Source organism: Ictidomys tridecemlineatus, chromosome 3 (assembly GCF_052094955.1).
Source record: "Ictidomys tridecemlineatus isolate mIctTri1 chromosome 3, mIctTri1.hap1, whole genome shotgun sequence".
Classification (NCBI taxonomy): Eukaryota; Metazoa; Chordata; class Mammalia; order Rodentia; family Sciuridae; genus Ictidomys; species Ictidomys tridecemlineatus.
The window spans coordinates 113,620,588-113,644,921 of record NC_135479.1 but is presented as its reverse complement, the minus strand read 5'-3'; the positions used below and the strand labels follow the sequence as shown (position 1 = coordinate 113,644,921).

The 24,334-nt window shown below is 35.1% G+C and overlaps 1 protein-coding gene across 7 annotated transcripts in view; it reads right to left on the bottom strand.

The window, feature by feature from the left end:
- Positions 1–24,334, bottom strand: part of LOC101973364 (EGF-like and EMI domain-containing protein 1) — a 616,632-nt gene that overhangs the window by 331,313 nt on the left and 260,985 nt on the right. For 2 of the 7 annotated variants that reach the window (XM_040270045.2, XM_040270046.2), the window contains exon 2: positions 17,489–17,619. The exons of the other annotated variants lie outside the window; for them this stretch is intronic. In XM_040270045.2, the coding sequence (XP_040125979.2) occupies positions 17,489–17,498 (10 nt within the window). In that variant the 5' untranslated portion in view covers positions 17,499–17,619. The remainder of the gene's footprint in view (positions 1–17,488; positions 17,620–24,334) is intronic. 7 annotated transcript variants of the gene reach the window in all.

Below are 24,334 nucleotides of genomic sequence, written 5' to 3'. Positions count from 1 at the left end.
GGTTTTGCTCTCTATTTTTCACTTCACAGGTGGTTAAGTAGAGTTAATAAGCAATATCACCATTCCCCAATGTGGGATCACAGGAAATAGTCCTTTCTAAACCTTCTTAAGTTTGAGAAGATGCATTAAGTAAGAATACATACACATACATATTATAAAAATTCTATGGGTTTGATTAGAATATAATAGAGATAACAATTTTCTTTAAATTAGAAAAGTTTATGTTTCTTAAGTTAGTTGGTTCTAAAAATTAAATCCTCATTAAAAATAATTTTTTGGAGTTACAGAAAATTTAAAAATTCATGACAACTCAGAGTATAAGGAAATTTAAAAATCATCTAGTGCTATCACTCATGCTTGAGAACCTTTACTTCTCTCAGCAAGAAGGTGTTCATTGACTTCCACATTTCCCAGAAATAAGAAATTCTACCTTCTGATGCAGCCCATTCTATTTTTACAAAAACTGTAGCAGAGTAATTGTGAGAGAAGAAATCTGTCATTTTATTCTTTCTTTTGATCCCTACCCAGAGATCACTTGTATCTTACACCAAGGTTCAAAAATTCAAGTTCTGGTCATTAAGTATGATTTTTTTGGTCAATCTTCTGTATTACCACCCTTGTCTTTTCCATTGTTTGACCCATTTAGAGAAAGAAGCAAGAGACTTCCAACTGTGCTCACCAAATCTTCTGTTTTCAACCTAAGTTTTGAGAAATGCCAAAGATTTTTTGAGTTTCTGGATGACATTTAGTGTTACTAGCCCTACTACATAAAACATGCATCTCAGCAAGTTCTATCTCATAAGATGTTAGCTTCTCTTTTCCTGGGCATGTAATTATCATTAGCCAGTTCTTTTCTGCACTCATGTCTTTCATTAAAAAGAGAATCTCTAATTATAAGAATCTCTCACCAGTTTTGAGAGGAAGAAATAAGGTATGACAGTGACAAGCTTTTGAGTTCTGGAGCACGCCACTAGAAATTTGGCAGTTGATTTTTACAAGAAGCAATATAAAAGCAAGCAAATAAGTCAATCTAATATTCTTTATCATAAAATCAGCAAAGATGGCTACCAAGGAAAGTGATTACTAACAGAGCTGATTTTGTAATAGAAACCATTCTAATAAACAGGTGCTACTAGAGAAAGGGAATTAGATTTATAATAGTTACAATTTCTTTTATTCATCAACTGGCCAGTTTTACATTAAAATTTTCTGAAGTTCCAGGTCAACAATTAAGTCCCAAATATCAGGACCTCACCAAACTTCAGCACTCCATTTTAGTAGTCTCATCTTACTTTAAATAAAGGCAAGCAAAGTTTTATTTTAAGGGAAAGAAAACTCTGTCACTTTTCTACCTTACAACAGCAATATTCTAGTAACTGGTTTCCAAAGTGTAAAATATTTAACAACAATTTCTGTTAGTATAATTAATTTCTCTCAAAATCAATCTCTCCCAGTGAAGGCTAGTCCATCTGACATATCTGAGTGACTTTGTTTTATATGTAGATTCAGTTTGCATTTAAATCTCCACCCTAGTAAAGTCCAAATAAACAGAATCTGTTTATTGAAAGTTCAAGTACAGCAACTTGTTCTCCAGATTTTGTACAAGTTTTGTCATGATTAATTTGCTTCAGTTTCTTTGCTTTGTTTAGTTTTGCTGATTTGGCTTTGCCTTCTAATTCTTACCTCTTCAGACTGCACCTTGTTCTGTCCTTTGTGGATCGATTTACAGAAACGCACAGCCTAGCAACTGCTCAGATTTTCACCTCCCAATGCACAAATTGTTGAAGCAAAACATGAATAGGTTGGAAATTTGATGGGAAAAAAAAATACTTATATTTTTCCTCTCATCCATAAAATAAGAAAAGATGTTTTCAGCCAGATGTACTCCAAAGTAAACACACCAGGTAGAAGCACAAAATATATCTCTCATTATAGGAAAAGTGATAAAACCTATCTGAGAGTGTTCCCTATCACCTGCTGTACAGATGTGTTAGTGGCCCATTGAGCAAGCAGAGTGTGTATAACTATGGCCACAGAAGACCGGAACTCTGTCCAAAAATGAATGAAATTATCTTAATATATGAATAAAGCTTTGGATAGTCCTTAGTATCTTTGAATTTTTCTACCTGAACTTTTCATTCAGTTGAAATGTGTTGCTACATCATGATAGAAATTTCCAGTTGGGGCTGAGCATAAAACTCATATATCATAATAAATTTCATATTTTCAAGGTTTAGAAAGTTGTTACTACTTAAAAACATTTGGATTATCCTATGAATTAATATCTTTGGATTGTTTTTGAAAATTATTTCCTTACTTAAGTGTGGATCTGACATTTTCAGCTTTACTGTTAAGAGACATGATTCAACAGCCCCTTTTAGGAGGCTTTAAGAAAAAATGAATATGCAAATATGGTTCTGCTCTCACTTAAAATGTAGGAAGAAGAATCTACTTCAAATATATATATATATGTGTGTGTGTGTGTGTGTGTGTGTGTGTGTGTGGTGTGTGTGTATAAAAGATGCTTATGCTGTGTAGCACATAGAGAAAAAAAATAATACATTAGTCTATTGGCATATGGACCAAACTACTAGAAATAAGTGATAAAATTCACACTACAGAAGCAGAATGTATAGTTTGGTGGCCAAAGATGGGCTTTGCATTCATACAGACCTGAATTTGAATTCCATATCTGCCTCACCCTTGTATGTTAAATTCAGATAAGTCACCTCTCTAATTTTTCCCATTAGGCACAGGAGATGGCAGTATATCAGGTTACGGTGAAGACTTTGTAATACCATTCATTCAATTTTCATTCAATTAATATGTTTTATGAAATATATCAGGCAGCATTCGATGCAATAGGAATATAGCAACAAAATTAAATTAAAAAAAATTTATATAAAGGACAAAGACATACCACTGAGAAAAGGACATTCGTGCCGAGGTAGAAAGGGGTGAGATGAAACCATCCAAGCAAAGTGCCTTTTAAGGGAGAGTCAAATAAGTTCAAAGGCTGTTTCAGAAGGAGTTTGAGAAGACAGAGAAATAGAGAGGAGGTCAGTATGGCTGGTAAATGGTAGAGAGTGAGGAAGACAATTTGGGGGAAGCAGGCAAGGAAAATCTTAAAGGCCTCTGTTCCTTGCTTGCTTGTAGTTGACTAGGACCTGAATGTTTACTGGAAAATAATAAGTTAATTCCTTTCAAGTGTGAAAATTAATATCATTTTAAATGTAACTATCAAAGCCATCCTCTTTATTTGATCACCACGTTTTTTTTTTTCTCCCTCCAGAGCTTACGACAACTTGACCCTTGGTATCAATTCTACCTTAATTTTTAAGATCAATCTTGAAATCCAACAAAGGATGTGAAACTGTGTATAATATAGAACATTAATACAAGTAACACACTGGGCATGGCAATGCACACCTGTAAGTCCACTGTTAAATTCAGCAACTCAGGAGACTGATACAGGGGGATCACAAGTTTGAGGATAGCTTCATCGATTTAGTAAGACCCTTGGCAACTTAACAACATCCTGTCTCAAAAAATAGAAAGGATTAAGGATGTAACTCAGTGGTAAGGTGCCCCTGATTGAACCCCTAATTTAAAAAAAGCGGGGTAAGAAAGGAAAAAAGAAAGGGAGAGAGGGAGGGAGGAGATGAAAAGGAGATGTTTTGTTGGGGCAATAGATTATACCAGTCAGACCTCACAGGTTCCAGCCCAGGGAGCATATCAGACAAGTCACACTATTGCTAGAAACGTACCCTACACAAGAGACAAAGCCATATAAATCCTGCCAAAGAGAAGCCAAGCAAGGATGGGCGTATCTGAAGGACTGAATCTTTTCCTATGGTATTTAATCATCCAAAAGAGATTATTTAAATTGAAAGTATCACTGATGCTCTAAACTGACAAATTTAAAGTTTATTTTCTCACTTTATTCTCAGTAGGATGAGAGCTCATTGGTTCTTGAAAATAAAATCAGAAACAGTATTCTATTTATAAATTTGCTGATAATTCCTTCCCAATACATACATAAGACAAAGACACATTTTAATATGTGTGCACATTATATACCAAAATGAAAATGTCATATATGTGTGATTAAACTGAATTCTATATTGATAATTCAAAACAAAGAAGCCAATGCATGTTAAAGCACTGCAAGCAGATCATCTGAATTAGATTTTTCAATCAAATTTGGATTTCAGCTTCTTATTTTTAACAAAAACGTCTCAAAATCACTTAGGTTTATAATACAAAGATAACTGGTGATTTAATGATAAATGCTATAACATATAAAAATAGGATAAAATAGTTTTTAAGGAACAAAGTATTTATTTCAGTTGATTCCTCTAACCAATCGAACATTCTTTCTTCTCCCATCTCTAATGTTGATATTATAATTGTTTCACTTATTATTTTCATTTTTGTAGCTCTTTCCTCTGAAGTAATCCTTTTCTGGGAGAAGAAAGATAACCTAATAGATTTTTCTATATTTAATTTTGTAGGCTCTGTGAATTTTTAATGCTAATGCTTTAAAGAATTCTTCTTATTTAAATAAGATATTTGATAAAAAGTATTCTAGATAATCTTTCCACTAAATCTTTAACAGCAAAGCTTTAAAAAAAAAAAGAGTTATTACCATATGCTCTTTAATGCCTAAAGCAAAGATCTAGTATGGAATTGAGAATCATAATGAGGTCAATCTCAATTCCATCAATGTTATGTTCTATTAAAATCAAATCCAATCACATTCCTCATTTCAACCCAGCATGGCTTGGCTTTGAGGTATGTTCAGAAATGCACTTAAATTAGAAGAGAAACATTAACATTTTATCATATGAATGCCACTAATGGCTCGGAAGATTAGCAGTAACACATTCTGGAGACTTCTACTGAAAATACACTCTTAATAATATTCCCACACACCTAACTGCAACTGTGAGAGTTGTGGTTTCCACTAACAAAGCTCAGAGTTCTTGGTTTAAAAAAAAAAGAAGAAGAAGAAAATACAGCCTCACTGTCAATGAAAATCACTGAACAAAAAAAATCCAGTTTTATTTGACATTTTCCCAGAAAATGATTTTTCATTTACTTCACCCCCAATTAATAAAGTAGGATCATTCTGAGGTGAGTAACCAATCATCCTAGGTAAATAATCTATGGGTTAAATTAATTTTCATATTTTTAGAAAGATTTTTTTAATGGAAGAAGAGGTAGGTCTTCTCCATTGTCAGCAGGAAATTATATAAATTCATCACAATTCCAATACTCTTCTCCACATGTTATCTGTAGACACACAGCTCACAGGATCAAATATCCAGTTATGACAGTCTTTCAATTTGGAGCCAGAGGAAGACTAGTCTCACCATAAACAGCTTCCCAGTTAACCCTATTCTGTATGCCAACAGTACATTACTGAGAGCAACGAGGAGGTGAAAGATAATCCTTAATTTATGGCAGAAGTGTATTCCTTAATACTTTATTTCCTTTGAATGAATTCAATTTCTTGAGTGCCTCAATTAGACAGCCAGCACTGTTCTAGATATGTCAGATACAGAAGCCATGCCTCATGGAGACTGATATCAGTATTCAGAAATGCATAGAATTGAAGACCTTTTAAGCTGTAAATTGTCTTAAAGGTCATGAAGAATGAATCATTTTACCTTTGAAGGAACTAAACTAAAGCCCAGAGAGTTAAAGAGCCTTTGCTAAAACCACAAGGCTAATTAATATTCTGCTGGGACTAGAATTCAGAAAGCTGACAGTCAGCCATTGCTCATTTGAACTTGAAAAAAAGAAAAGCTACAGGTAGATGGGTGTTATGATATAAAGGATGTATACATCTGTTAAAAGATACACTTGGCACATTAAAATATAAGCATTTATTTAAACAGACAATGTGTTGGGCAAGTCCAAGTGGGCATATTTTGGGATTCTGCTGAAGGGGCATCAAGAGTCTGCTATTATAGAGAATCACAGAAGAAGAGCAAATAAATCACTTGATTGGTTAAATTTTGAAGGACTGCCTTATTTGTATTACCTTAGGAGTGGGGGAGTTCTGACAATATAGGTAATGTCTACTTGACTATGATTAGCTGAGCTTAATTTTCATTTTATTTTCAATTCTGAGTTATGTTTTGATTTCTTTTAAGTAGGAACCCAGGACATTAGAGACACCTCAGCCCAGTATTTTAACATGTCAATTTTAACATGTTAATTTTAACATGTTAATGCTATGAAAAACCAAAATGTGGAAAATACTCAGGAAATGACCATCCTTCAATTCTGAATTTCAATCACTGCTAAAATCACCTGTTCCTGACCTTAAATCTATTATGACCAGGAAATGTCCATTATTCAAAAATGCATGGAAATAGGGGTTCTACTCATGCATATGAATTCTTCACAAGCTTGAAAAAGTTGATACTATCCTTAAGCCCTCTGGAGCTAAAAGCTCAGCACTGAAATGGACCCTTCTGAAACACATGATCTTCAGTTTTAACAGACGCCACGTGATTTCCATGCATCAAATCTGAAAACCTTCTTAGGAATTTGCTCTCACATGAGACATAATATCAGATGGTCTCCCATTTGCCTTGAAGCTCCACATCTGCTTTATCCTCTGGCAAGAAGTGAAAGCATCTAAAGAGAAGGCAGTAGGAAGAGGAAGAGGAAGAAAGTGAAACTTAGGGAACTCTAGTGATGGAAGAAATTTCAGATGTTGACCAAAAAGTTTAGTATCTACAACAAATTTTTAAAAATATTTTTAAACCATTAGTTCACTGCTCTAAGAGTTTTTCTTTAGTATACATATAATAAAGCTAATTGTGCCTAGCACAATTAAAAATGTTCTAAAACTATCATTTTTAAGAGCTTTAGAAGTAAATTGCTTTATTTTTATTACTATACAAGTGGTATACAAAATTTTGCCAGGAGTTCTCTATTTTAAATACAAGCATCAAATATATATGAGTTAATTTTTAAATGCTTGGTCAGTAATTATAAAAAAGGGTTCAAACATTCTTAATGCCTAGTCTTTACATTTGGGAACAATTAGAATAAGAACTGTGATTCTCATTTAATATAATGAAAGGCAGAGAGTCAGAGATTTTCTTTCCTCACTCTTGAGAGATCTGTATGTCTCTCTATCCATCTATCTAGAGAGAGAGAAAGAAAGGACACAGGACACACACACACACACACACACACACACACACACACTACAATGAGAGAGAGAGAGAGAGAGAGAGAGAGAGAGAGAGAGAGAGAGAGAGAGAGAGAGAGAGCAGACCTGTGGATTTAGAAGCATGCTTAGGTTATGCTTAGGAAAAAGCCATGTCTGAGATTCATGTCACAGGTCTTTGGAAAAAGCCTGCGGCAAGGGTCAACAATTCAGGGAGATTCAGTCAGAACACATTAAACTTTGAATTGGTGACTCATAAATGGAAATTCTTAAATATAGTAAAAATTTGTACTAATTTTAAGGCCTACAAAATTGGACTAATGTGATATATACTTAGTGTGTGCCTTAATTGCTTTATTTTAATGCTCATAAAATATTTATGTAAGAGCATTCAGTGGTTTATTCTCTATCTCTATCTCCCAATCCTATTTTTTCTCATTAGATTTCAAATAACTTAAGCTCTAAGTCAGCTACTTGAGAGTTTTCAGGAACCTAGTCATTAGGACAAATAAATTTCATACAATTTCTGCTATGTAATTATCATTATTTTATCATTATTCCCTTTGTTAAATCATCTCTGAAATCCAAATATCCTATAAAATTTTCCCTGATGAATTCATTTAAAAATAGCTATTTTCATTCCCCAATTAAGAAACTCCCATGTCTTACCTTCACTTGCTACCATCTCAGAAACACTCATTTTGCAATAATTTTTTATCAAATAGAGCACTTATAATCCTTATTATTTCCTCAATTTCATATGTAGCCCGTGCATATTTTTGAAATGGCACCATATTTTTCAGCTTATTTAGGGAAGCCTTTGTTAACCTACTTATGTTGACAATTTCCAAGTAAATGTCATAAAATATATAATTACCAGAACTTTTTAATTCCAATGAACAGGTTTCTAGCCATCAGTGTCAAAAAAGCTACATAGTTCATGCTCTGTTTTACTTTTTTCCTATTGGTTTTAGTTCAATAACATCTATTACAATAGCTGCTTTCAAAATATTTTAAGACCAAGACTGAAATCTCTTGTTAAGGATGTCATGAATCTCCATGTTTTCAAAGCTCCATGCTTTGTCATTGTTCATGTCATCCAGCTTAGATTTACAATCTAAGAAAAGTGTTCATGGGGTAAGATCAAGAAAGTATATAGTCTTTAATGATACACTTTTGAGAAACTAAATGTAAAATGGATCAGGTAAGATAAATATACAAATAGTAATGTTTAACTGTCAATGATCAAGTTTACTCAAGATCATATAAGCAACTGGCTGGCGGGAATTAGAAAAAAAGCCATACAGTTGAAATCATAAAGAATGCATCTTTCAGATGGTTTTGTTCACATACAAATATGCATTTAATTTTCCTCCATAACTTTTCATGGCTGGACAACTAGTTTCTTTTTAATGCTGAACAACTCCCATTTTTACCCCAAAATGGGAGTTCATAACCCAATTGAGTCAAATGTATGAAAGATGATATACCATGAGCTTTGTAATGTTTTTGAACAACCAATAAAAAAATATTAAGAAAAAATGCTGAATAACTAGTTTCTTTTTAATGCTGAACAACACATATTGTATGTATTGGGCTATATCCTACATGATTCCTACTATATGACATTCAGGAAAAGGAAAAACTATAGAGAAAGTAAAATGGTCAGTTTCCAGGATGTAGGTGAGAATGAGAGATGAATAGGTAGAGCACAAAGGATTTTTTAGGACAGCGAAACCACCCTGTATAGTACTATAATGGTTGATACATGACATATATTTGTAAAAACGAACATCAAAAGTGAGCTCTAATATAAAATTTGAACTTAAGGTGGTAACAATGTCCATATAGGTTCTTCACTTACAATAAGGGTACAACTCTAGTGGGGGATGTTGCTAATGGGGGAGGCTATACATGTGAGGTGGCAGGAGGTACAAGAGAAATCTCTCTGTCTTCTGCTTAATTTTTCTGTGAATCTAAAACTGCCCTCAAAATGTAGTCTATCAAACAAAAATATGTGTGTGTTATGAAAATAGAAACAGAGGAAATGATACCCATTACAAGTTTTCTAAATCTCCAAATACATGGTCTACACCCCAAAATGGTACAGAAACACATACACACATATACACCCACTCCTGCATGATGCATTATATCCTTATTAATTAAATGTCTCTTATGCTCATATTATAACATACTGTGTTTGGGATGGAAGGTGGAATAGAACCCTTTAATGCAATAAGGCATTCTTTACTGGTGATAGGTAACACCTAGGTAACACCTAGGTCTTCAGAAAACCACAGATCTTTGCAAATTTAATTGATTTCTTTGATTGATGTAAATTGCTAGTGACTGTATATTGTGTCAGGCAATTCTCAAGTGGTTCTAGCTGACTCTGCAATGAGCCACTACATGGTCCAAAGTACTGTGAGGAATATATCACATCTTTAACCTCAAACAATAGAGCTCAATTTGCCTTGTTTAAAATTAAACACACCCTAAGTAATTGTACTCAAGATTCTGAAAGTTTTTGCTTCTTTAAACAGCATGAGCATGCACTAATAGCATTGCCTTTTATAATTTTGAGAATAAAAACCATTTTGGGGACCTGAGAAGAAAGGTAGCCTTCAAGGTATAGGCCTCAAAGCAAGGAATGAAAACATAAAAGCTGCTATGGTCTGCTTTAGACATCTTAGAATAGAGAATAATGGTCTCAGCTCCTGCCCTCATTCCTCCTGTGATCAGAGCTCCATTTGCAGTTAATGGGGACACCTTCTATAGGAAGCTTTTTAGAGGATGTGTGGATTGTGAACAGAATCACAGAACTGAAAAGTTCCACTGAATGTAGCCTCTGGGTTTCTCACCACTCACAGGTTCATAGACAAAGGAGAAAAGAGAAATGATACAATCAGCAGGTATTCCAAGAAGCAAGCAGTCCTGAGATGGCATCCAAGTGGCACTCCACAACACAGAAAAAATACAATCCTTATCATAAGGTTCAAATCCTGGCTACCTTGCTTGAACTTGGGAAAATTTCTTAGTCTTGCTGAGACTTGTATGTGTTTTTTTCCCCCTAAAAAATATGATGATGATAATTCCTGCATTGCATGACTATGATGATAGTGTGTGAGATAGTCTCTAAGACACCACATACAGTGTCAGGATCCTCAAGAGTGCTCAGGAAAAGGTGGCTGTAAGATGATGATGGTGGCAATGACAATGAGGAGGATACTCACTGGCCACCACCATTATTATTAGGACCATTTGTAGCCTGATGTGGTGTGCTGCTTCTTGCCTTGGAGTCTTCACATGCTATTTCCTATCCTTTTCATTAAAGAATACTTCATCCTTCTGAAGAATTAGCCTCAGAACTGATGCCTCTAGAAAGATTTCCCCAATCCTTCTGGTTTGGCTCCCTTTCTCTGCTCTTCATATGCAGCAGAGCAAAGGGTAGGTAGCTGGGTCAAAAAACCCTAGAGGCCTGGAGCAGCTGAGTTCTAACGTTGGATTTAATGATGCTTGAGTTCTCATGCTGCAGACACTGTGCTAAGGGATGACAATAGATGGAGGAACAAATGAGATGTGGTTCCAGGCCATATAATTGCTTCCATTGTAGACTGAGAGCTTACACCAAAATTATGGCAAAAGCTGTAACAGAAGTATGTATAAAATTTTGTGAGAACACAGGAGGGAGAAATTAATTAAATCATGGGAAGACAGAAGGAGAAGTTTTGTGGAACATTTTAGTTATAAAATAACATCTGAGTTGGACCTTAAAGGGAGAGTACAAAAAGTTCCCTGAAAGGATGTCACCACAACAGCTTGTCATATTTATACAGGCAAACTACCTCTAAGGACTAAAGGGATTGTAGACAGCTCCAACGGAAATGGCAATAGATTATTCTACTTCTGAGCAACAAAGGACAGAAAATAGAAGAAAGTAGCTTATACTTACACTTTTTTTTTTCCCTTTGGTCCAAGGGGGATTTTTAATCAAAGCGAGGCTCGATAATGTGAGCACAGAGGCAATTTGGGGTGCTAATGCTAGCTCAGGTGGTAGTAGGGTCACATTTGCTTCTCAGTGCTGGGATTGCAAGGTGGTTAAATGAATTGATGATTGCAAATTGCTTTGAAAATACACAATGCTGAATAAATGCCATGAATTACTGTTGTTCAATATACTCAGGAGACAAACTTGTCTCCAAACAGAAAGGTCTCTGAAAGATGGACTATGTTTAAAGACCTTTAGGAGCTTTCTTTTTCACACCGAGGATGAAATTTTTAGCTAGATTTATTCTAAAGCCATAATAATGCCTAAGGATAATCTTTTTAAAATGCCATTATAACAGAATAAATCTGAAATTGCTCATAAATGCCACTTACAGGAAACTTGAAGGAAAAAAATGCATTAAACTAAAACAGTTTTGCCATCTCACTTAAAAATGTATTATAAGACAAAGAAAGCTTCCCATGGGAATGGTAGCTGTAATCGTTGACAGCAAATAAAAAGAAACAAATTAAAGCAATCTAACCCATATAAACATATAGACAGGCTTCTTTTGAAAAGATAGTGAAAGAAAGTACTCGAAGAAATTCCAATAGTCAATCATTCCTTGCTTCAAATTGTTTTAGGCAAGATTTGGAAGTCTCCTCCAATCCCTTACAACACATACAAATAATTAAAGGGAAGTACAATTAGTCATATAATGGAAATGATATTGCTATCACATTTCCTAGTTTATGCAGTAAATTTAATTACCTATTTTAATACTCAAAACATTGTGAAGTGGATAGAACAGGTGTTATCATTTTAAAAAGAAATTAAAACAAGCAGTTGAGGCTAAGAAAGTTTACATGACTAGAAAGATTTGAATTCCAGAGCTGATAGGCATCAGAATCTAAGTGACAAGTTCTACAAATGTCTAGATTAGTGACCTAGTGACATTATTTTTAAACACTGAGAAAACTCTTTAAAATCTTTATTCAAATAATAGACAGAGTTTTATGATAAGCTTTAAAAGAAGTGGTCAAAACATAAATCTTTTTTGACATAACAATAGAATTAATATTCATAGTATATAATTTTTAAATGAAGGCAATTATTTTGATTAAAAAATGCATTTGCATAATAAAACAGAGAGGTAACAATGTATTAGGCTAGCCTTTCCAAAAATGTGTTCTTTAGAACCCTCAAGATGCTGCCAAGTGCTCTGTATGAAAATTTTATATGCTAACACATGTTTGGGGGATGCTTAGTTGGTTGTCCCCTATTTCTTCACTCTCAGTCTATATTAATGCACTAAAATTTTTACAATTTTGCAGCAAGAACCTGTCTGACTGATCATATTGCCTCCAAAATTGGCATTTCCTATCCTTGTGCTTCTTGGACTACAATATACATTTGTATAAGTTAAGAGTAGACAATTATAGGGCAGAAATACGCCAAACTCCAAACTAAAGAATGGGCTATAGCTCTGGAATGACCACTTTAATAGCTAAAGACTAAAAGATGGAAAACAGTATTTTTGATGAAAACAAAGAAAAAGTTATTACTTCAAAGCACTTTGCTTATGGGATGCTGCTCCACCCCACCTCACTCTGGGCACCTAGGAATGAGTCCAGCTCCTTCTGCCATGCAGAGAATTTCAGTGGAAATATTGAGAAGTGGGATCTCAGACAGACAATTGCTCTTTCCAACATTTCAAGCAAGTTACATATTTTGTTACATTTGGATTATCAGTTAAATATAAAAAGAAAGAACAAGAGAAAAACATTCCTAAAGTAACACACAAGCTTGTTTCCTTACTTTATCTTCTGTAGAAACTACACATTTTAACTTTCTGTGGCTGCCAACGGTAGTCCTAGTCATCTAGATCAAAAGGAGTTCAAGGTATGAATCTTTTCCATCTGTTTTAGGGTGAGCAATTTTGTCAGTTTGTAACTTGCTTAGAGCAGGTTGGAGATGAATTAGCAACTGTATTGAAAAGAAGTTCTCATAATTCCTGATTAAAGTAATAATTAATCTAAATAGTTAGAACCATGGATCTCTGCTGAAGAGATGACTGGATGACTTTGTTTTAGAAATTGCAGAGAGGTTGAAAATTATATAAAGAGGTTCTGCATGGCTCCAGTTGCAAAGATTTGAGGCTGGGGCTGTCTTGAACTGACATGTTGAAAGAAAAGAAAATGAAAACGATGCCCTAAATGGAGGTCCAGAGACTTACACCCTGCCGCCTACTTTGCCATAAGCTAGCTGTCATTTAATTTGCTGAACCTTAGTTTCTTTAGCTGAAACCTGAAAATATTTTCCAACATAATTTTCCACCACATTCTATCCCCAATGTTTTTGATTGGGCGGGGTTTGGAGTAAGACAGGATCAAACCCTGGCCCCTGTCTTTCTTAATTATGTTTTCCTTTCAAACCTGACTTAAACTATTTTAGGATTCTGTTTCTTCTCATTCTGAAATGGGGATGATAATGGAACTTTCTTCATGATGTTTTTGTGAGTGATTTAATAAAGTTAATGATAAAACATATAAAATACTTTGTCTGGCACACAGTAGCATTCGAAGTGTGCAAGCTGTTATCATCATTAGAATTTAAGAAATCTTAATATGTCATCTGCTTCTCATACTAAAGAGGGGAAAATTCTATGAACAGGTATAGGAATAATTGTTGATTTGGTAAAAAAAAATACATAGTTTCTTATTATACACTGTCACAGAATTATAGTTCCTGCTTATATATATTAAATGGAATAAGAGTACCATATTAGAACTTAACTATGACATGTTTTTGCTAATTGATGATCTCTTTCAAATCAGTTAATTTAAGTAATTCATTCCCATACTACTGTCTTGATATCTTCTGAAGATCTAATATGTACTAAAGAAAATGACAGATACTCTCAACTGGGCTTTTGCTAATGGTCAACTTCTTTAGATCTTCTGAGTTTTAATTGCTGTGAGATTACACTCTCATTATAGCATCTTGACACTTAGTATGTACTATTTCAAAGTATAACACTTTGTTCAGTCTAATTCATTTGATACCATTATTATCCATTCAAGAGTTGTAAGGATATGTGTCTGATTTCTCTCATCAACAAATGAAGATTGCATCACAGAATATTGAACGTTTCCTTTTTTCTTTTTTGATACTGGGGATTTTACCAATGGCACTCTACCTCTGAATTATATCCCCAGCACTTTTTCAAATTTTATTTTGAGATAGGGTCTTCCAGGCTAGCCTGCACTTGAGATCCTCCTGTTTCAGTCTCCTGAATGGCTAAAATTATAGGCATGAACCATATGCCAGTCTATTGGGAAGTTCTAAAAAAAAAAAAAAAAAGTCTTTACAGAAAGGCTGGCAAACAGGCACATACAAACCTAAGTTCAGAATGAAAGACACAATCGAGAGACATATTAAAACTCATAGTTTTTCTAAAATGTGACTCTCATGAGTGGTATTTCACACATAGTAGGTCCACAATAACAAACCACTAATAGAACCAATATGGTAAGGAAGAGACACATATTTCTAAAAGAAGTACCAAATCAAAAGGCTAAAGAAGTGGTAGCTGGAAGATATTTTTAAAAGGCTAATAAAAAATTAATGCACATAGAGATTCAAAAAAAATGAATTGGGGGCTGATAATTATTGATAGAGAGACAGAAAGAACACTGAGACATTTTGAGCAAATGTGTGGTATGAAACTTCACACACAAGAAGAGCCTTAAGACCCTCAGTCAATCTGAAAGGGATTCTTTAATATTAATCAATTCACAAATGTAGTAATTAAGAGGAGGAAGCAATTCTTATTTTAAGAAACATAAAAGAGCTCATCAGAGAGGAAGGCAGGGGATTTATTTTCCCACAATTTCTTTTGTACTGCTTGAACTTTTACCATGCATGAGAAGTTATTTTCCTTTTGTTTTTCACTTTCCTTTCCTTTCTTATCTTACTTTCTTTTTAGTTATTTTTAAAACTAAAAATCAGATTAGCTAGCTGCTAATAAAAACAGATTTAAAAAAAAATAAAAAGATTTTTTGGCTATTGCTGTTCTAGTTAACTGATTCCCTTAAATACATATATTTCCTTTGATAAACTTAGAAAATAATAAATTGGGCGAAGTCTGTCATAAATGTTCCAAAACTGAATTCAAATTAGTTTCTTTCACAAAAGAACTGACATGATAGGTTAAGAAAAAAATAATAACATTGGTGCCTTACTACAAGAGTTTAAGCCAACTTCTTAGGAATTTGGTGACTGAAAAGTTAGACCAATTATAAGATTGTGGATTCCCAAAGCTGTGCTTAAAATAAATAATTTGCTAGGAGGACTTGAAGAAATCATGGAAAGCTATTATATTTACAGTTATAGTTTATAAAAGAGCAAGATACAGACTGAAATTGGCCAAAGGGGTAAGGGAAGAATCTAGGGAAGTATCAAATATTGAGCTTCCATTGTCTTCTTGCCATCCTATGAGGCCATGTCACTTTCATGGCATTGACGTGTGACAATACACACAGATAATTGACCCTAAGGGTACTTCTCCCAAACTTTAATATTCACTGTTTTTATTGGAGCTCAATTACATAGTAGGATTGCTTGATTTTCCATATGGTGGATCCAGTCTGCAGGCTAATTGATATTATGCGTCTCAAAGCTCCCAGCCTAAGTCATTTGTCCTCAAATCACAGTTACAATAAAAAATAAAATAAAAATTAAACACAAAATATAAAACTACTTCATGATGCCTTAATTGCACTACAAATAAAATTTGGTAGTAGCTTTCTTTCTACAGGCTTTCATGCAAAAAAAACCCTCAAAGAAATTTACCACCAAAAAAGAAGAATGATAAAGGTATAATATAGTTCAAACATATTTTAAAATGCAGAAATTATTTTAAATCAATTATTTATGGTACCTTGCCAGTCTTACAATGGAGTGTTAATGTTTAATGTTAATTAATAATAAAAATTGCTAATAAAATGTATTATGACATGATATAAAATAACAAAAGTTATTTTTATATCTAGTACAGTATACTTAAGGTCCAAAGAAAAACTAATGTAAATGTTTAGGACATAACAAATTTGGCATAGACACAGTTTGAATATCTGTCCCCTCCAAAACGAATGTTGAAATTTAATTGCCACTATAAAAGTACTAAGAGGTGAGGCCCTTAAGAGGTAATTAAGCCATAGGGTGAGGCTGGGTGAGACTGAAACTCTTAAAAAAAAAAAAAGGTGATTTTGACCCCTTCTATATTTCTCTTGCCTTTCTTCCCTCCACCATGAGATGATGCAACAAGAAGAACTTCATTCGAAGATAGCATATTAATTTTGGCCTTTTTAGTCTCCAGAACTGTGAAGAAATACATTTCTTTCCTTAATAAATTAAGGAAATTTATTAGATACTTAAGCTATATCACACAACTGGGCTAAGATAAGCACCTACCATATCTTCTAAATTTACCAGGAGGCTAACTTTGACTATACACACTCCTTTTTCCTTAAAAATTTAAAGGCACCTTTAGAACTTCAGACTTGTATAGGACATATGAATTTAGCATTACTATGGTTTGAATATTTGACCCCTCCAAAATCATGTTAAAATTGAATTGCCATTTTAACAGTACTAAGAGGTGAGACCCTGAAGAGGTGATTAATATTCTCAGCAATATCTTCCTTTTTGTTAAGTATGCTAGAAGAGGTTTCTTATGCTGGCAATCAGGGTCCTGACTAAAACAGTTTCTGTATCAGTGCTGGCATATATAGTTGAGGACCTGTCAATTTGACTAATGCAATTTTTACATGCACTACATAAGAACCTCAATTCTGTAAGAGATCTATAAAGTATGTGACAACATGGTCAGTTAATTTTAAATATAGTTGGGGAGACAGAAATCACAAAAGAGAAATGATTATAGAACTATGCATAACTGAACACCAAGGAAAAAAAATATCCATTTTTCTGTGCAATAACAGGTCTGGAAAGGGAGAGAACAAAATAGAACGTCAGAGACTTTCTGGAAGAACGGCAGGATTGAATATAGGACAAAATCTAAACAAATGGTCCCTGTAGTAAGGAGTATAAGTTCATAAAAGTCAATAAAGAAAAATACCAGTACATTCACTTAAACAAGAGTAATAAAATCCCACAATGAACAGCTTTGGACTGATTTTGATGTGAGAAGAATCAAGATTTTTGTTGATAAAATATACAATAGTAATGGAGTCAGCAGAGCTTGAGTTTGTGAAAACAAGTTCCACACAAATAGTCAGTCCTACCTCTGCTCATAATCAGACACACCTTGTTCACAAGGCTCCGCCCATTCTTCAGAAACTAGATGAGTCCCAGCAAGATAAGCATAGAAAGGTTACAGTACAGGTCCACAGGAATAGAAGATGGAAGAGAGGACCTACAAGAGAAAAGTGAGAGAGAGAGGCTTGTCAAATATAAGGAAGAAAAAAGAGATACAAGAAGCACAACAAAGGTTTAGAGAAGTAGTATTTCAAAGATTTCAGAACTGAGATATTTGCCACTGATGTAAAATACCAAGTAAAAAGTAATAACCAATGAAAACAATATTTCTGTCAACAACTACTTCTTGATTTTTTAAAGTAAGCCAGGTCCCTTAATTTTCCAAGTGGTTTTGTTTGTTGTTTGATTGTTTTAAGGTTCTTTTTAGACATACATCTCCCTGACTTCAGAATCTTAGGTATGGCTTTGACATGAGTGAGCCACATACTGAGGCATCAATCTACAGAGGTTAAAAACAGGACAATTCATGTAGGGAGACTAAGAAAGTTTTACTTACCGCACTTCCTCTAGAGTTAAGTAATTGAATATAGTTCTAAAAACATACATTGATAAGTAGGGAGTTGTAGTCAGCTTTTTCACCTCTCTGAACAAAATACCTGACAGGAACAATTAGAGGAGGAAAAATTTATTTGGGGGCTTACAATTTCAGAGGTCTCAGTCCATAGACATTTGGCTTCATTCCTTGGGGCCTAAGGTGAGGCAGAACATCATCGCAGAAGTATTTGGCAAAGGAAAGCAGCTCAGGATGTGACGATCAGGAAGCAGAGAGCTTCTCCACTCACTCACTCACCATGTATAAAATCTACACTCCAAAGGTACACCCCAGTGAACCACCTCCAGCAGCCACACCTTACTTGGCTAAAGTTACCATCCAGTTAATCCCTATCAGGGGATCAATGCACAGATTAGGTTAATGTTCATAACCCAATCATTTCACCACTTTTTGTGTTGTCTCACACATGAACTTTTGGGGGACACCTAATATCTACACCATTCTATAAGGTGGCTATAATTTATCACTCAAATTGGGACTCTTTTGAGAGTTACGAGGGGTGTTGCTAATAATTGTGTTAAGACAAGGCACAAACCACACAGATATATAGCTACTTAATTAATAAGCCTCTCAGGAAACAGGGGAATAAAAGCCCTTTATCATATTCCCCCAAGAATAAAAGTAGTCAGAGCAGGTTTTGTTGTTATTTTTTTCTCCTCTTAAGCTGAATATCATGATACTCTGGGGCCAGTGCTGCCCAGAACAATTGCCAGTGAGAAAAAAAAAAAAAAAAAAGAAAGAAAGAAAGAAACAAAACAGCTCTTCTCTTGTAGCCAGTACTCTGATCCAGCCTGATTCCTGCTGCCTGCCCTGTCTAAACAGGTTGAACATATATTTTAAGAGTATGAATCTTGGAGGGACACCAAAAAATTGTTTGAATTTACAGTATCAAAAATATACAGTGACTACTCAGGAAGAGTTCTAGAAATACTAGAGACTCTTTTCTCTAAATTTCCTACCTGCCTAACCGAGCTTTCCTTCTCCTCACAAATATAGCATTTTCCTCTGAAAACCTTCCTCAGAAAAATTTTATCAGAAGTGTCACACCCCTCTTTCATTAGGATCCCTAAATCCTAAAGCTACAGAAGAAAGCCCCTTATATATTCAGAGCTATCCCAAGCAAGGAGACTCCTGGAGATGATTTACATTAACAAAAGGCAGCCTTTGATTGTTCTCTGGTTCAAACAGCCAGAGAACAGGGAGGGAACAGGACAGATGTAGGGAGTGGGCAGCTGAACCACCCAGTTTGATTCCATTTAGCCCCTGATACCAGGTAATTTCCAAACCACGACTGGGAGTTGTTCATTCTAGATTGAGCCAGAGACAAAGACATTACTGTGTGGAAACATGTAATTCACCCCACAGAAAGAGGCCCTAAAGGTCAATTCCACAGCCAAAGAAATTTGTGAAGAGAAGGCAGAAAACCCTCTGGGATCTAAAGCAAGGAAGAGATCACCCTGTGATAAAGAGATTAAGATGTGATGAGATTTGGGTTTCTCATCTGTCCCCTGTGAAGAGCAAGGCAAATGAGTCCGAATAGGAGGGTGCCTGACCATTAGGGTGGTGAGCACCTCAACAGTAAGCAAAAAGCCTGCTCCCAAGTGCTCCCAATCGGAAGAAGGCACCTGGCAAGGAGCACCCCTGTGCCAGGAGCCTTCAATTTCACTAACTAATAGCTCTATAGAAAATCCAAGTCAGGAATCATAGAGGTCGGGTTGCTGACTTGTGCCCTCCCTTGGTGACGGCTCTGGGCAATTTTACCATCCAGCTGTTCTGTTTTTCAAAACTAAAGTAATTGGAATTGAACTACAGAGCTTTGCTAAAACCCTAGCAATTAACAGTGCGGTTTCCCAAATTGCACTGTAATGGGAAAGTGTCCATCAATCAACCCAGTGAAATAACACATTTTCTCACCAGATGTGAGATTTAATATCTTCATAACTCCCTGGATTTACCACTTATGAATTGTCAGCCTTGCCTCAAGCTCTGAGAATTAATGGACTACATCCCTGCTATGCAAGGATGGTTTACAGTTGTAAAATATCCCCACCTTCATTTTAGATATATGTACCAAAATGTTCTTCGAAAGATATAATCAGAAAACATGCTAGATGGGAAAATTTCAACTGTATTTACTATGTTATGTATTATCATTGTCTAGGTAAATATAGTTCCCAGCATCTTAGCACGGAACATTTTTTTTTCAACAGGAATAACCAGTTTATCACTGGCAGTGAACAATAAATTACAGTGTGAAGATGCAACAACTTTAAGTTTTACACTTCAGGGTATCCTCTACAATTTTCTGGACAGAGTATGAAAATATCCTAAGTTTCTAATTCTGTATCTATATACAAGTTTTACTGTTCATCTTGGACTAAGAAAAGAATTCAAAGAATCCCACATATGTTCATTCTGTCACTACAGTTATCAGGTACATCAGTTCTCATTTTAATGTTCACTCCAATCTCAAACATATGAGCCATAGCCAGTATGAAGTTGCCTCCTGACAACAGCCCAGATAGATTCTCCTGCTGCCAGGACCACAAACTTTGCAGGTTTGGAGCCTGGCTTCCACCCGTGGGGAGGGAATATTGTGTCAGTGAAGATTACTTCACAGGCCTCAGAAGCCCAAGGGTACAAAGAGGAGAGGCCAGAAAAAAATTGTAGGAGATTTGGGCATGGAGTTTCTGATGGCATTTAGACAAGGTTCCCCAAAGGACATTATGTCTTAAGATTATCTTCACATCACAAGGGAATGTGTTATCAGACCTTGGGATCATCCAAATTATTATAGTTGGTTATTTCAGAAAAAAAAAATTTCAAAGAACTTCAGCATTATAAGAAAACTTTGAGATCATCTATTTCATTTCCTGATTTCATAATTTCATAAAATATTCAACAAAAAACTGTCAATCACACTACTGCTTCATCTGATACAACTCATTTGGCATAGCACATGTTATCTGAAATAGTCTGTCATTCATTCTCAACTGGTACCAATTAATTCTCCATGCCCATTAATATGGCTGTAGGAGATGACACTTTGAGATGAAGGGTAAAAGAGTACACTAGAGGACACAAAGAGATCACCTTGTCTACACAATAAAGAAATTTGATACATCTCTGTCTGATTTGCTATATTAAAGATTAAACTGGCAAAGCAATAATTATGTATTACAAAGAAGTTCAAAGCCCATAACACCAGGCTGATAAAATATAATTGAGAATGGTAAAATCAATTCAAATGATTACTCGAATCCCCAACAACAGAGAAATAAATTACTATTTAATAAGTAGTGTTGGGCCAATCAGTATAGAAAAATTACCTTAGAGTCATTTCTTATACCACATACTATACTGAATTACAGAAGAGTCAGAGTTAAACATTTTATTGAAAACTAGAGGGAAAAAGAGCAGTTCCTCTCCAGCTGTGGCAAAGAGATACATTCCTAATACCAAAGAAGTAGAGTATAGGAGGATTTCATCAGAGGCAAGATGGGAAAGCACAGTTGTGTACAACTAGAACTTCCATGTAACAAAAAGAAAGCAACATGATACGACAATGTAATAAATATGTCTGAAAAAGATACATATGTATATATGCAAACACATACATTTTTTGCCTCCCGTTTCTGTAACTTTTTGTTCTCTGCCCTGGAGGTCTCCCTTCCGGAGGGAAGAATGCTTCCATCAGGACACACAAAAGTGATCCCCTTGACCTGGAAGGTAGGACTGCACCAGGCCACTTTGGGCTCCTGGCGCCTGGATCAAGAGGCAAAGAAGTGAGTTTTGGTGGTGACAGGGGTGACAGATCTTGACTACCAAAGGATTACCAATTAGACTACTACTTCACAATGGGTGTCCAGAAGACGGTGTCTGGAATACTGGAGCTTTCTTAGAACATCTCTTGGTGCTCTGTGATAACATCATCATGCTCTGTGATAACAATGGAAAATGAAAACAACTCAATCAATGTAGAACTAATAAATAACAGCTAAGATGGTTCAGGAATGACAGTTTAGATCACTCTACCAGGGTGCTTGTTGAAGGGAAAAGGAACACGGAATGGGTAATTAGAAGATGGTAGTTACAAATACAGAAACAAGAATTTTCATGTGTATTTATTTCTTCTTTATTTGCTATGAACATGATTGTTACATATATATTTTTTTCTTTCTTTCTTTATTCCCTTATTGCATGACACGTGATTTATTTCCATGTCATGGCATTTAGTATTACTAAGTTTTTAGAAAAAATGAAGGATAAGAATAAACATCATTAGGGACTTTCTTTTGAAAAAGAGATCAGCATGTTTTAGGTTGTAGGGAGAATAGTTCTTTCACATTGTGCACAATTAGGGACTTGTTATTGTCATTATTTGGGGATCAGTATGTCTTAGAGAGATGTGCATGGGTGTATAGTTGACAAATTAATTTTATGTGTCAATTTGGCCATAGAGGGCTCAGATTAAACCTTATTTATGGATGTGTCTGTGAGAGTGTTTCTGGAGGAGATTAGCATTCAAATTGTTGGGTTCAGTGAAGTCAACTTTCCTCCCAGGAAGTGGGTGGCATCATCCAACTCCCTAACACCCTAAATAGAATCAAAGGCAGAGGAAGAAGTCATTCAGCCCTCTCTGCCTGCAGGCTTGCATTCCAACATTTCATCTCATTTTCTCTGGCCTCTGACTGGGATTTTCACCTCTGGCTCCTCTAGTTCTCCACAGGCAGACTTGGATTGGAACTATACCACCAGCTTTTGGGGGCCTTCAATTTCCAGTCAACAGACTCCCTGATTTCTCTAGCCCCCGTAATCACATGAGCCAATTCCTTATAATACATCTCCTTCTATGTTAATCCTGTTGATTCTGTTTCTTTGGAGAACATGAATGATACACACTCTTACTGATATGGTAGATAAAATGCACAATGATAAGGCGTGATGTGGAACTTTGGGGAAGTAGAATACAAACCTAAAATGTCACGAACTGCAGGACTGCTTTAGGGCTGGCCATTAAACTGTGCACTTTATATTTATTTATTCATTTACACATACAACTTTCTTAGTGACACAAAAAAATTATCTGTTTTGCTAACAGGATGGTTGAGAGTCAGAAAAGTTATTTTGCCTACACAATATTACAAAACACTTGGAATATATTGCAGATTCTTAAAAGTTATTTGATTTCAAACAAAACCTGGATTTCTAGTCTCTATAAACATGGAAGGTTCTATACTAACAATGGGTCTTCATTTTTACACAGCAACAAGCAGGCCTAAATGAGCAACCACTTCCTGTTGTCACACAACTGACCAAACTACACTCAATCATCTTAAAGTGTGGAGAACTTATGTAGGATGTGAGTTTGGGATCTATCATTTATATATTGTTGAAACCGTTAAACAGTTTTTGTTCTTCTTAAATAGAAGTTTGGAAATATTTAGCAAGAATGGAAAAGTTATTAATGTTTAGGGACTTTATTTCAAAGAAAACCAACATTTACCCCTTCATCTCCAGCACCCCTTCCATCCCCCCCCAAAAAAAATTCACCCATAGTAGACAAAAAGACAGGGGAAATCTAAACATCTAACAGAATATGGATACCTAGGTAACTGAAGACATAGTAACAGGAGAAATTTCCATGTAGCTATAATCAGTGAAGGTATGCAATAAATGAGTGCGCAAAAATGGTAAATGAGAAAAGTCACATCAAATAACACCAACTGTTTAAAGATCTAGGGCTTTACAGCAACACTGATCCAAAGTGAATGTGCAATGGAGTTAAGTTCTGCATTTATTAAATACCTTTCATATTAAAGTGTTTACAATCATAACAAAAATTTCTAAAAGGAGATACCTGTGCAGTTTCTTGTGTTCTTTTATGGGGTTGACCCATAAAATTCTTTTTATAAAAGCTGGTTTTGACTATGAATTTTTTTTTTTCTTTTTGTACCTGGGATTGAACCCAGAAGTGCTACATACACACCCACACATACAAAAAAAAAAAATTGAAATAGGGTCTTGCTAAGTTGCTTAGGGCCTCATTAAGTTGCTGAGGCCGGTTTTAAACTTTCCATCCTCCTGCCTCAGCCTTCCAAACCATTAGGATTACAGGAATATACTACCGCCCACAACCTTGACTATGCAATTATTAAAACACCTATTTCTGAATCTATTTTGCTTTTCCCATATTTCCAGACTCTGAGGATCAAGAACTTTAACTTTCTAAATCAAATAAAATCTCTTTAGTTCTTTG